The sequence below is a fragment of the Rhamphochromis longiceps genome, linkage group LG12 (assembly GCF_057381845.1).
Source record: "Rhamphochromis longiceps isolate RC_006_pf linkage group LG12, R_longiceps_female_GT1.1, whole genome shotgun sequence".
Taxonomy (NCBI): domain Eukaryota; kingdom Metazoa; phylum Chordata; class Actinopteri; order Cichliformes; family Cichlidae; genus Rhamphochromis; species Rhamphochromis longiceps.
Window position 1 is genome coordinate 31429948 of NC_140568.1, and position 14205 is coordinate 31444152.

The 14205-nt window shown below is 38.3% G+C and overlaps 1 protein-coding gene across 2 annotated transcripts; it reads right to left on the reverse strand.

Moving 5' to 3' along the window:
- Positions 1-12: 12 nt before the first annotated feature.
- ercc8 (excision repair cross-complementation group 8) lies at positions 13-14205 on the reverse strand. Of its 2 annotated transcripts, none has more exons than XM_085425797.1 (12): positions 13854-14205; positions 13307-13402; positions 11935-12036; positions 10554-10677; positions 9244-9325; positions 8474-8542; positions 8317-8383; positions 7605-7708; positions 6804-6928; positions 3172-3369; positions 1176-1271; positions 13-359 (listed from the first exon to the last, which is right to left on the reverse strand). In XM_085425797.1, the coding sequence occupies exons 1-12, from the start codon at positions 13928-13930 to the stop codon at positions 294-296; spliced, it is 1206 nt and encodes a 401-aa protein (XP_085281923.1). In that variant the 5' UTR covers positions 13931-14205; the 3' UTR covers positions 13-293. The 2 variants fall into 2 exon arrangements, with proteins under 2 accessions (XP_085281923.1, XP_085281924.1); XM_085425798.1 differs by lacking the exon at positions 13854-14205 and adding an exon at positions 13159-13224 and having other exon boundaries at positions 13307-13394.

A 14205-nucleotide genomic window follows, 5' to 3' on the forward strand; every position in this document is an offset into this window, starting at 1 on the left:
GTAGTATCAGCATTGTGACAGTAAGTATTTATTCAGCTTCCTTTAACAATAGCAGATACTGCCTAAGACTAAAAGAGACTTACTGAAAATACTAATTAAGGACCATTTTGGTTTTACATGTTTAAATAAAAAATAAAAAAAGTAACAATGATTTATCAAACGTACAAAAACATTTACAAAGTCATACCGTTGTTAACACGTTTAAGTTTTAAGGCTTTTGGAGCATTTGTTTTACAGTAATTGTGAATAATCAGACATTAAATGTTGTCCACATGCTCAAAACAAATCCAGCGTTAGTCTTCATCACTGCTCCACGCATCCTGAAAGGCAGGGTTCACCGAAGACTGGCCAGCAGCACCCTGTGAGAGACCAAAACATTTAACTCAGTTTGCACAATAAAGAAAGCTCACTTCTGTGAAAAGTACATAATATATATGCACGTGTCACATGTATGATTATATAACTAAGAAAAAATACAAGTATCTGCAGTTCCCATCAAGTGTGATAGACAACTATGTAAACATTATTTATTAACATGAAGATAACACTGAGGTTTCATAAGTTAAATTCTTCAGATGACACGTGCTTATCTATGATCTCGTTTCTGGAAGGAAAAACAAAAAATCCAGAAAGGTCCAAATCAGAGGACGTTCATTTATAGTAAATGACCACAATTATTGAAGATTAGCTTAAAAACATATATATTTATATATATGAAGATTAAAAGAGGTTTGCAGACTATAATCATTATTGTTTGCACTGGGTATGATGATGTAACATTCATGGCCTTTCTGTACAAAAAACAACCCTACAAAAGCAAAAAGAAGAAAGATCAAATCTGTTATATCATCAAGGGCACTTTATGGAAGCTCTTCTTCACCACTGAAAAACAAGGCAGGTAGAGCCACGACAAAATTTTGAATTATCTCCAAATATTTTGGGTTGTTATGTCAAAATTTCAACTTTTGTCTCAAAGTTGAAACTCTGGAATATCTAAACTGAAATTTTGAAACACTAAAAAATTTTGACTCATGCATAGCAGTTATTATTGTTGTTATTATAATTATATTGTTTTATTTTTTTTCAGTGGTGGAAGCAAAGTTCAACAGCATTTGGATTCCACAATTTTTCAGATTCTTCCATCTACTATTGTTTCCTGTTGTTATGACCTTTACCTTTACTTCATGGTCTGAGTCTTCCTCCACATCTGAGGGACGGAGGACAGGGACCCATGCTAGAATGTTACAGTCTTTACCTCCACTGTACACCTCCTACATACAGCACAAACAACAGGGACAATAATGTACACATCGACCTTTTCAGCAAACCTCAAAGTACTTCCAATGACATCAGTGCGGGGAGAAAACCAGTGTCAACAAGCATAACTGGTACCAAAAGCAAAGTAATGAACACACTTAAAACTGTCCATGTACAACAGGTGATGTCACAGGGGACAGTTTAATGACTGCGGGTCATTATATCATACAGGAAGCATAAAACGTTTTCAGAACAAGGTGTCCCTTCCTGTGACTCTTCAGAGTGACAAGCTGCCAAACTGCATTCTTATAACTGTCAAACACAGAAAATCGATGTCACCGGATGCAGCAACTCCTAATAAGGAGTGCACGGGTTAGACGGCCTTCTCCATTTGTGCCGATACATAATAGGCTGTTTCTCAGCACAAAGGACTGGCTAAATAAACATAACTAGGATTTAAATTAATTAAGGAACACTGGAGTAGAAATACATAACTGAAGTACTAAACAAAAAAACACCATCTTGAATGAAAACAAGCACTGTTTTCACTAAAATATTACTCTTAAAATAAAATGAATACAACCTATCTGAAGAATAATCTTGCAATTAATACTTATTTAATAAAAATAGAATATAGTTACTGGAATCACAAAGAATAGGCAGGGAAACCAGTAGCTCTAGATTATTGCATCCACGCTTTCATGTTGTTAAACCAAGTTGTGATCCTACAATCCAAATATCACAAAGAAGTCATTAGTACAGACAGCATTTTCAAGTCTTCCATTGTCCAAGTTTGATGAGCCTGCATGAACTTTGACACATATTACACCTATTCTTATCAATATTATATTGAAACGTATCATATAATCAATAACTGTACATTTATTCTCCCATTTACATGTTTCGTCTCAGGCACAGTGTACAGAAAAGATGACAATAGCCACCATGACTTCACCCATTGATTATGAAGTCCCATTTTGACTTGAGCGGGAGAGTGAATTTATCTGAGAAAGCGACAACGTTGCATGCTAACAAGGAAGTGACTCGTCAGTCACAACATAGGCCTACACTAGAGTGTACACTGCTTTAATAGCACTGTAAAGAGAGGAGAGAACAACTGCACCACCACTGCAAGATAGGAGTATGGTTGTTTTCTTCTGGCAACCAGCGGTGTCACTTCCTGCTTGCCTTAAGAAAAAAGTAATGGGTTCACTTTTTAAGATGCATAATTTTTCTGTATATACAGTCGATGATTCTATCACATTTTGGACTTGTGACACCTGTGAAGTAATCCTGAATCACCTGTTGCCTGTCGGTTAGCACATATGTCCATATACACAGATTTTAACATGACTCATTCACTCATTGCCTCGATTAGGTAATTCATTGAGGCACAAATGAAAGAAAAAGCTTTTGCAACATATCTGGTAGCACTGACGACTAAAGAGTCAAGAATTTATTTAGTCGAAATGGCTGTGATAAAGCACAAATGTCACATGGAACTAACTGCTTCCAATTCTGTCAACACAAGCAGAGCGTTTTACAAGGCAACAGGAAAACAACAGTAAGACAGACTGCACTGTTTTGCTCCTAGATCTGATAAAGCAGAGATAAATGTGATGGCATTAATTTTCACACATGGTAAAGAGGCTATGAGCACAAACCTGAGTTTCACATAAGAAGCACCTGCATTTGCATTTATGGAAGTCAGTATTGACTCTACCCTGTTATCTATCCGCAGGAAGTAACTCATTTGAGAGTACCATGGTGACTGCAGATTACTTACAGGTACTACTGCAGAGCTGATGAAATAAAACAAAAAGATGAGGAACAGAGAGAATCCAGCAGGGTTACTGTAAGCATGCGGGGGACAAACCACTCTTGACTGTGAGGTGATAAATCAGATGGACTCACCTGGTAGTCTGGGTGGAACTCACAACAGTCCACACTGTTATAGTGACCCCTAAGCATGGTGACCAGCTCTCCCGTGTGAAGGGTGTACACTGCAACAGAGCTGCCGCATGGCACAAACACAAACTCTGGGCTGCAGCCACGTGACACTGTGAACTGTAGCCTTTTCCGACTCTCGTTGCAGACCTTCCCATAATTTACCTGAGGGATAACGAGTGAAGGGGCACACGGTTCAGATGACATCCGAATAAAAAGTCCAAACATAAACCTCAGGCATTTTCTGCATAAGGATTAAGCCATTTTTAATCGAATGCCAAGATGTTGCAAAACATTCTGGAAGATTAGAAATTTTCTGCACTTTCATTTGACAAAAAAAACTTCAATTAATTCATGAAAATGAAAATAAGATTATCCAAAGAGCCCATTAAAAGACACTAATATTTAAAGGCTTCTAAAGCTTAACTGTGGACATAAAACTTGGACACAATTCCTTTAAAGGCTTTATATATCATGGCATTTCCAGCAGACTCTTCTGTATTGCTTTTTGGTCTAAATTATTTAACTATTTCATTTATCAGTATAAAACTCACTCATATCGTGAGGCTTTTATAACTGATCGCATTTTATTTCAATTATTTGACACTGTTTTTGTTTGATATCCTTGTTCTTGCAAAAGATGCTAGATTTTTTTTTTTTTTTTAAGTGTGTCACTATTTTTCAAGACTTGGTAGAGTTTCCAAAATGAAGACAAACAGAACTTTAAATAGGGCAGCTATGTGAACTTGAAGGCAGAGAATAACTTGTATTTTTCCTATGCATCTGTGAAACAGGCCGAATGAGGTAACACATTCCAAGGCTCGCAAAATTTCTAAATCCCTGGAAGCCCTTCGGGCCGGCACTCTACAGTTTTTGGTAGCCCAAAATAAATTTAAGTAGCCCGAATAAAAAAGGGAGCAATTTTTTTATGTTTTGTTTCCGTTACAATATTATGCTTTAATGTTTAATATTGTAACGGAAACAAAAATTAATCAAAAAATTTTTAAAATACAAATCACAACAACTGTATAAAGATTCCAATCATCAACTCAAATACTTGGTTCTCATTGAACAGAAATTTCTATGAACTTGTAAGAACTGTGTAGAACATGAATCAGTCTGTGTCAGATCCTGAATCTGACATTTCCACTGGAGTCACTGGTAAGTGGAACCAAGATCTAGGACATTTGCTTTTTGAAGTTTGCAAAGACTGCTAAATTTTGCCAAAGGTAGTTCACTCTTTGCAACATAGTACGCTGTTCTAAACAGATTTTTCAGGACTTCTTCTCGTGCTTGGTTCATTTTTAGTATGTTTTTTGCAATTGCTGTTTGTTCTGGGAAAGATATTGCAGACTGGGAAATAATGCATTCCTTGCATTTCTCATGGGTTCTGATGGGGTCTTTCTTAAAATTACTGGTCCCAGTAACAAAGGCGCTTGTCGACTCAGAAATTGAATGAAACTCACAACACACCTGGCAGAACATCATGTTATTTAGTTCGTCATATTCCAGCCACAGAAATTCTTTTGTCCATGAAACCAAAAAAGCTATGCTTTTTTTTGCCTCATAGTCTGATTTGTCATAACTTTTCCGTTTTGTGGTAAGCTTTTCTTTGGCTGTCCCTTCTTCACCCTGTCTTATTTGGCTGAGCAGAACTAAAATACCGGCTTAAATCCTGCTGCTTTTACACACGCACTCGCATAACACTCAGCGATTCTCTGCGCAATCAACCTCTCACATGTTTAAGCTTGCTGTGGGAGATTTCACTTGTCATGTTTGAATAGTAAGCTAATGAGTGATAAGACGATGTCAGAGGAATTGGTGTGCAAGTAATCATCACTCACCAATCAGTGCTGCCGCTCTCTACACACAGTTCGCGCAATCGCAAAGTGAAAGCAAAAAACAAGCGCAAATTCAAACGCGATTTCAATATGTCACATATTGACAGTGGCTCATCGATGCCAATGACATAATTACTCAGCTACATTTTCGAAAGAATGCAAAAGCATTGACATATATTTTCCTATGATAGCCCGATGGGCAGGGCTGAGATAGATTTTGGTAGCCCGACTGGAAAAACCTTTTGCGAGCCCTGCATTCCTTTCACATGTCACTCATGTGCAACACAAGTTTTGCATGGAAGCACACTTTTTTTAAGTACCCAATTTTCTGGTATCCATGTTATCTCAGTCTAGACAAAAAAAAAAAAAAAAGAAAAGAAAAGAAAAAAACAAAACAAAAAACAATCCGCCTTTTTTATTTTATGCTATTTCTTTGCTCTGATTTCTCTAACTTCTGGGCAAAACTAAAAGCAAAAGTCGAATATTCAATCTTTGAGGCTGTGAGATCTAACACGTAAACCTGGTTTTTACAACCACTAACATTTTCTGATCGTTGGTAACCAGTTAGGGATTGTCAACTTGTTTTACCTGTTTAAAAATCTGATGGCACAAGTTCATTGTTCCTGGCAGATCAATTATTTTGGGTAAAACAGAACAAAAAAGGCAAATTATTCAAAAACAGATTTTTTTCAGAAGTACATTATGTGAATTTTAGTAGCTTATAAAAAACGAACATTTATAATACTTACAATAAGAAAATGTTTAATCTGTTTGTTTGCCTGGGTGCCTGGGTTTCACTATATTGTATTTTGATGCTTCGGCAATATTCTTTTTAGAATTTAAGCATTGAAGCATCTACGAATCTGAATTTTAGTAAAACTAAGTCTGAGTCTCACCGGGATAACGTACACTAAGAAAGCCTGTGAAGTGCGTCTGTTATAAAGCCTGTGTAGCAGCATTCTTGCTCAGGTAGTTCAAGCCCTGAAGAGAAGGCACCATAGTAACCTAACTCACACCCTTCTAGGATTGAAATTCTAAAAATCTGTTAACTCCTTTCATGTTTCTAACTGTTTAAATGGTGTAACTACAACTGGCCAAGAACCAAGAACACTTGTAATAGTCATCAATATTGATTTCATCAATTCTCACACCTATTCTTATCAGTATTATACTGATATAACATATAATCAGATAATCAGCACCCAGCCTGCAGATATACTATTTGTTGTGTTATTTAGCTCACTGATAGGATTTCAGGCTTCATGTATGCGGCCTTTTGTAGCTAAAACTGAGCATAGTATTACTTCTATCAAGCTCAGCTGCAATTTCAACAGCTCAGTTGATATCAGCGTCATCAAAGAACTGCAGGGCAGCACGGTGGTGCAGTCACTGTCTGCAGGAAGGATCTGGGTTCAAATCTACTGACCAGTTTGAGCCTCTGTGTTTGCTGTGTGTGTTCTCTACAGGTACTTGAGCTTCTTCCCACAGTTCAAAAACATGCTAAATTGGTCTGGATGTGCAAGTACATGAATGTCTGTCTCACTATGTTGCTAAGCTGGGACAGGCCTCAGGCCCCTTCATGGCCATAAACTGGATAAGCCCTTAAGGAACTGGTTGGAAGGATATAGTTGTAGGATAGTCCTGACTAGATTATGACTGAGCCTCTGTTCAGCAAAAGACAAACTGGTTTGTTGTAACAACATTACATGAAGTGCTTTTTTACACAGGCTGTGAGGACAAAGCCTTCATACACCTTACCAGTGTATTCTCCCCGGTGGCACTATTCCATAGCCTCATACGGTCATCGGTTCCAGTAGTGAGCAGGTAGAGGCCATCACCAGTGAAGCACAGGCCATTCACTCTGCCGTTATGGGCGGTGTTTACTGGTTAAAGACAGATTAGATATGGTAGCAGTGTATTTGTCACCTAAAGAGTTTAAGAAATATTTGTCTTATACAGTGACAATCCATCAATGATAAGTTTTTAGTGTCCATCAAAACCATATGTCTCCCAGAAAAACTGGTTTAATTGTAATCGGCTGTTCTCTGAACTTCTGACCCCCTGGTTTGAATGCAAAGGCACTTCAAACAGGAAAAACAGATACCATTTATGCAGAATGTTGACCTTTTCCCAAGTGAGCCAAACTCAGCACTACCCTGAATATCTTGGAAGTCATTAGACATGACAATTCAGAGGAAAACAAAGCTGTCGTGGTTCATATAAATTAGAAATGTATTTTTAATTTAAAGCATCAGCAATCGGATTGGTTCATGTTGATGCTCTGAGGTCTCCCATCCAAAAGACTTCCGCTGAACTATTTTGGTGACAGGACACACCTCAGCTCCCATTTATCTACTGCATGTAAACTGTATATACAGCACCACTGTACAATAAATACTACATTATGGGGCGAAAGATGGATAAATGGGGTATTGAGGTACTGAACTAGAACTGTTTCTCTGTCAATGACATAATAACACAACAAGATCTCCTTGAAGTCAGCTCCACTCAGGAAAAATGAGACAAAAAATTTAATGAAAAGAAAAATGCCAACAATACCTGCCTCAGAGGAGGCTTTCGACTTGTCTCCATTGTGTTGGTCCAGAGTGAAGAGACTACCTGAAGCACGGCGCACATCCCATACTTTCACCTTGCTGTCTGCACTTAAGAAGGAAAACCAGGGAAATGACTTGTTTACTTTCTATGCTCCCTAAAAATTCAGGTACTTAACAAAAACATGATTTGTGTTTAAATATTCCATTAACAGGATACAAGCTGAGGCTGATGCACTACAGACGAGCTGGTTTGTGTACCCTAGTGTTTGTTTTTAAAGGTCAGTTTTCTGTAGGGAATTAAAACGCTGCTCCATATTAGAATATCATACACGTGTGTGTGTGTGTGTGTGTGTGTGTGTGTGTGTGTGTGTGTGTCTCTGTGCCAGTTGTTTTCAAAATCACTTACACTCTTTGGGGACAGAAGCACAGTGATCCCAGTGGGTTAATTAGCAGGTCTAATGTGGCATAAAACAGGTGGGGACAGTATCTACCATATGCTAAACTGGCAGGCCTGCTAGAGCGCCACGGTGCTATCTAGTAGTGTTCTGGTGCCATTATCCTTGATGCAGGGATGTGATGTAGCCAGATGGCTGGGAAGTGAGATGACAAGAACTGCTGGGAAATTACATAGAGGGGATTGTCCTGTAGCTGGCGTTTCACTTTGATGTGGCTCTGAGGGCAAACTAGGGTAGCCAAGAATGGCAAAGAGAGCTTACCTGGCAGTGGCTAAGATATGCTCGTATCTGGGTGACCACCGCACAGACAGGACCTCTGCTCTGTGACCTGCAATGGCAAATACGTTACTTTCTTTCTTCTGCGTGGGTGGATGAAAAGAACAGAAAGAACAGAGTAAAAGCACTGTGATCAACTAACCCTGAAGAATATGAATCCGTGAACCGGACTTGAGGTCACACAGTTGGATTTTAGGATTTGTGGTGCCCACTGGAAACACAGAGACACAGACATAGTTCAAAGATTAGACTTACAAGGATGATGTAAATAGTGAATAGGGGCACTCCTTCTAAAATGTAAAATCCCCAATTATCGTTATCAATGTGTAAAAGGTGTGTTATCAGGGTAAAAACAGGAATTTGAGGTTCTAAGAGAACGCGTATGATACTGTAAATATTGCTGTTTAGGAACAGATTCCCTTAAAACAGTTTCCCTTGTGTTAGTGTCTTTCTAGAAAAAACCGAAGGTATTGGGGGAGGGGGAGGGGATTCACTCAAAACTAGTTTGACAAGAATCTGTAAAACTTCTAACGAGGAATGAATTGTTTAGGAACCAAAGAAAATAAAAGAGATTGACACTGTGATTGTCTCTGAACTAGAAACAGGTGTGTCAAGGGACTGGTTATGTAAAGGACATAGAACACATTCTCCAGTAGGTATTAACAACCTGTTGGTCCAGCTCAGTGAAACAAGAACACTTCTGCTGACCGAATTATGCACCCCAACCCCACCCCTTCATACATGTAAAGCACTTAGCACCTTGCTTAGCATGACAAAGCAGTGACAGGATAAGTATTGCGATTTTTGTTCAATGAGTTTGAAAACACAATGACAGAAATGCAAGCAGCTAGTGCAGCTTGTTTACTCTGTGTCACTGAGATCAGCAAAAACTCACTGGGATCATGCACGCACCTGCAATGAGACTGTGCTTCCTGGCGATTGGGGACAGGTGGTGACAGTAGACGTTGCCTTCAAACTGAAACACTTCAGCAGGCTGCATAATCAAAGGAGGAGACGGAGAGAAAGAAAAATGTTACTTATGGTAGAAATACAGCAATCTCCATATTTAGACCTGTGTGTATTTGCTTATGTTTGCCTCAGTGACAATCTATAGAAATATACAAGCACAGTTTTAACATTTAACAGTGTTAGAAAGTCACTCTGTGAAGGGAAAGAGCTCCCAGCTTTAAGTAAAAATAAAAGGGCAATGCAGATCAGAGCTCAGAAGGCAGATCGCCTGAGCACCAGTGGCGGTTACAATGCAAATTCTTCAGCAAACATAAAAAGCCTCTCTGTGCTCCATCTGTAAGTGTGCGCCAGCACCCACATGGCCTTAACCACTGGCTGCACACACAGAGGAAGCTCTGTTTGCATAAAAATGCATCCACAATAATGCAAAACACACACTAATGGACAAACAGCCATGAGCAATTAGGAATTTAATAGATGCAACTGTGTGTGTGTGTTTGTGCGAGAGACAGAAACACACAGGTTAAACCGAGTGAAAGGTTGACAGGTTCTTTTCTGTCCCTTCCCTGACCTTTTAAAGCAACTGCGGTGCCAGTGTAACTCTAGCACAGTTCAGAGCCTGCCATATGGGACAATGTGGCATAGAAAGGTAGAAAGCATGAAGCAGAAAATAAGAAAGCGAGGGGAAGAGAAAATGAAAAGAACAAAAGGCGGGGGTGGGGAAGCCATAAATTAGAATTTGATAATGAAATGCAACACACTCTCTGTGAGCTCTACAATAAATCCCACCTTTGTGGAGTTTTAATACAACACTCAGTATTTATTGAGGCTGCACAGAGAGGTGTTGATTTAGCTCTGGTATTACTGAGTTTATGTTGGGTGGCACTGTAACGCTTCCAGTATCTCTATCTTTGTTCATGCCACTTCACACACATTTTGCAGGTGTGCCTGACAAAACTAAGCTAGGTAATAAACTTGTTAGGCATTAAGCCTCTCTGCAACCCCTACTGGCTTTGCAGTGCCAGTACAAGAGCCTTTAGCTGGCAGATGTGTTTAACTGTTCGCTGTCCACAGCTGTTACCTTATGTATAAAAGCATGACTGATTTAGCTTAGGGAAGGCCACAACTCCTTGCAAGACCTCCTCTTGCTCATCTGGCTGACCTTAAACAATCATTTTTCTAACCTCTGCTGTCAGTCTCCATTTCACCTAGTGGCTTGATTACCAGATGATACAGTAGTTGACATGCCTTACCTTTAATGTCTCTGTGTCCCAGACTTTCATGGTCTTGTCAAAGGAACTGGATACAAACATTCCTGTGTCATAAGGATACCACTGGACTGTCTCTACACTAAATTTATGGACATAGCGGCTAGACCTAAAAACAAGAACAAAAAAAATAAAAATAAAACATGGGGTGAAAGCCATGTGTCATGTTTTTGATTTGGGATTGACAAAACCAGATAGCGCAGGATGTTTTCTGTAAGAAATGAGAAAAAACTCTCATGTACAGTTAGTTCTATAAATGTTTGGACGCTGATACAATTTTCACATTTTTGGCTCTTAACTCTGACAGCTGAAACTGAAATAAAATAATCAAGATGAACCTGAAATGCAGACTTTAAACCTTAAACTGAAGCGGATGAATAAAAATACTGAACTGAAGAATTAGAGACATTTTTACACACACAACTAAACAAGTTGCTTAAAACCTGTATCATGGATGGCTGTAGGCTGTCTTTATTTCCTAATCAGTTATGCAGGCAAAAGATGGGAAGTTGACTCCAAGGCTTTCTGTGAAGCCTCAATAGTTTTCAGTGAAAGTGAAGCCAGCCATGCTCATTATGCAAATGAGCATGGCCCTGAGTTTCATGCTCATGACCAGAGCATGAAACTCAGATTAACCTGTTCCAAAATGCAAGAAGAACGTTCTGTAGGTCCAGCATTTGAAGCGTAGAACAACTTCTGCAGTGTGATCCATGGGAATAGATGGTTTCCAATAGCACTGGGTATTGGTGTTTATTGAAGACAGAAGCAGATTGATAAAATTTTGAATGGTATTGCACAGATGTGATTTCTTTTCAGATTTAATCAAATGCAGCAACGCTAAGTCAATGATACTTCACGTTACAGATGCGCAGTTCCCAAAAAACTATTAAAACAAGCTGGAAGTTTATTTATAAGAGTGGTATTCTGTAGTAGCAACGTGAATCCCCTAATCTCAACACAATTAAAGATGCGTTTTATTTGATAAAGACAAAACAACTGTAGACAGCTGTTGTAAAAGCCTGGCAAAACTTCACAAAAGGAAACTATTCTCAAACCCATTCAACACTCATTCGTTTTAGTAAAAAGATTACGCTAATTTATCCAAATCCATTTGAGCTCGTAAAATTATGGGAAGGTATTAAACAACAGCTGTAATTTCTCAGTGGTTAATGGGTGAAGGTCTGCGTTTTGATTGCATCTTGATTATTTAATTTCAGATTTACTGTGGTAGATCTCTTCTAGTTTCTGTGTATATTTTATAGCCAAAACAAAAAGCTGTAGGTAGCTGGGGACAGCACTGTGTGTACAGCCCGCAATAAAATGCTACTCTCTAGTGGATGGAATTAGTAAATGGGCTAACATTTACCTTCCTACTGTGCAGACTACCTTGCAGCTGTACTGTAGTTTCCCACTGAAGTTCTCCAGGTCATAGATGACGATTACTCCGTCTGCACCTCCAGACAGCATGCTGAACAGCAGAAAAAATGTAATCTGAAATACTTTTTTTTACTTTGTCTTACAAACCTTGTAAAATATACACACATAGATTCAATCATCAGGCTCACCCTCTGAAACCAGACTTCTGCCTTCATATTCACTATACTAACTAACAAAGATTGGGGTTACTTGTTAAAAATATGAATTTCCAGAGCAGTCAAGTCACAGTGCAGGAATGTTTCAATACTATGAATAATTGTTCTTTCATCTAAGGGTTAAATGAGTGTTTAATGTGACGTAAATATACTTACATTGTTATCTTTACTTCTACTTTATTGGGTTTTGCTTTGTTGTCATTGCTTTTATATGTTAATCTGTCTTGCTGAAATAAATTGCCCCTTTGGGATCTTAAGACTTATTTCCTATATTTTTACAGCTGCAAAGGTCTTAAACAGATTAAAAAAACATCAAGCACTTGGGTAATGTTTTTGTATTGTTTTTACTTTATTCTGGTCTGTATTTTGACCATCTTTTGTAATGCCTCTGTAAAGTACTATAGTTCTCGGATTGGTTCTTGTCTTAAAAAGCGCCAAAATAAATTAATTTTACTTACTTACATACTTATCATTGAACCACTGACAGTGATTCTGCAGCATTTCAAAACTATACAGTAGAGATGGACCGATCTGATATTACGTATCGGTCTGATCCTCAATAGTTACCCACAATAATAATAATATGAATAATAATAATAATAAACTCTCAGACCTTTACAGAGAACCCAAGGTTGCTTTACACATAAAGGTTTAAGGTCAAAGCCTCAGTGAGTAGTTGGCATTTCAACTATTTTATGAAAATGTCCAGAGACAGCTTATGGTGGATCTCAAGCGGGATCAGCAGCAGTGAAGGTTGTCCTCCGAAAGATCGCAATGTAGTGTGTGTAGAAATTAAATATTACAACTTTCACAGCCTATGGTTAAGATATTTATCTCTGTGTCAGGACAGCAAGTTATTTAGTCAGATAAATTTTACTTTTCTGCATGATTTTTCCAATAGAGCTTATTTTTTGTTGTTTTTATGCAACATCCCAATCACTGCAATATTGCAAGAATTAACATTCCAAGGGGGGATATTAATGAATTATTTTATGAACCTGTATGGGACATGGGAATGGCACAGTCTGGGTTCAAATCCACTGGCCGAACGGGGGTCTTTCTGTCTGGAGTTTGTATGAAAGAACTGAATAAGTGATTAAGAAAATGGATAGATTAAGCTTTGTTTACTATGTTACTCAGACTTACTATCTTCCCTCAACTGCTTCAATGTCAATGGTATTAATGCCATTTCCATGGATTCGGTCCACATCTCTGTCCGGATTCAACTGCAGACCGAGGACCCTTTGGAAAGAGAGAGATCGCTGGGTTTCTTAAGTGAGTCACACATATTATAATGTAAAAATGTATGAAGGCAAACTGAAACCTAAGTAGTTAACTAACTCTAAAACGTTAGAGATGAATTAACAAACAATGGCCCAGACTAAGGCGCTTAAATCTAGAGTTAGTGTTTCTTTCTTTTGTTAAAATAAATAACTTTTCAGTTTGTGGGAATTTCCAAAACATAATAAGTCTGGCACAGATTCGAGAGTCGTATGTAATACAGCAATGATGCTAACAATAGTTAAGAACTATTTATAAACAAAACCTCATGTATGTGTATTAACTAAGATGCTTGTTATGTTACATAATGTTCATATAGTACCGGTATAATTTCGATTTCATAGTTTTATTAGTCCAAAGCTTGCTGTGGACTTCTTCTTGCTAGTTATGTTTATAAGAGCTTCTCTCTCACCTTCTCGTTGATTCCGCTCGTCTCAGTCTCAGAGGGTCATCCAGACCAGCCCGCCTGGCTGTCAGAAAGCCCAACATAGCTTCAACATGAAGACAACTTCTTTCTGTTTTAACAGTTAGCCAGTATTTAAACCGCGTTACAGTTCAAAAGCTAACATGTTACCCACAATGTAGTGACGTTTTAATCCAAAGTAAGTCTCGGGACGTCCTGTAAAACATTACACGATATGAAATAGAAAAATACCCAACTTAAATACTTCCATCGTGATATTTTTACAATTCATTGCTTATAATTCAAAGAAATTTAAGTGGCCTCTCAAGAATTCAAAACAAGTCGCCGCCATGTTGGATTC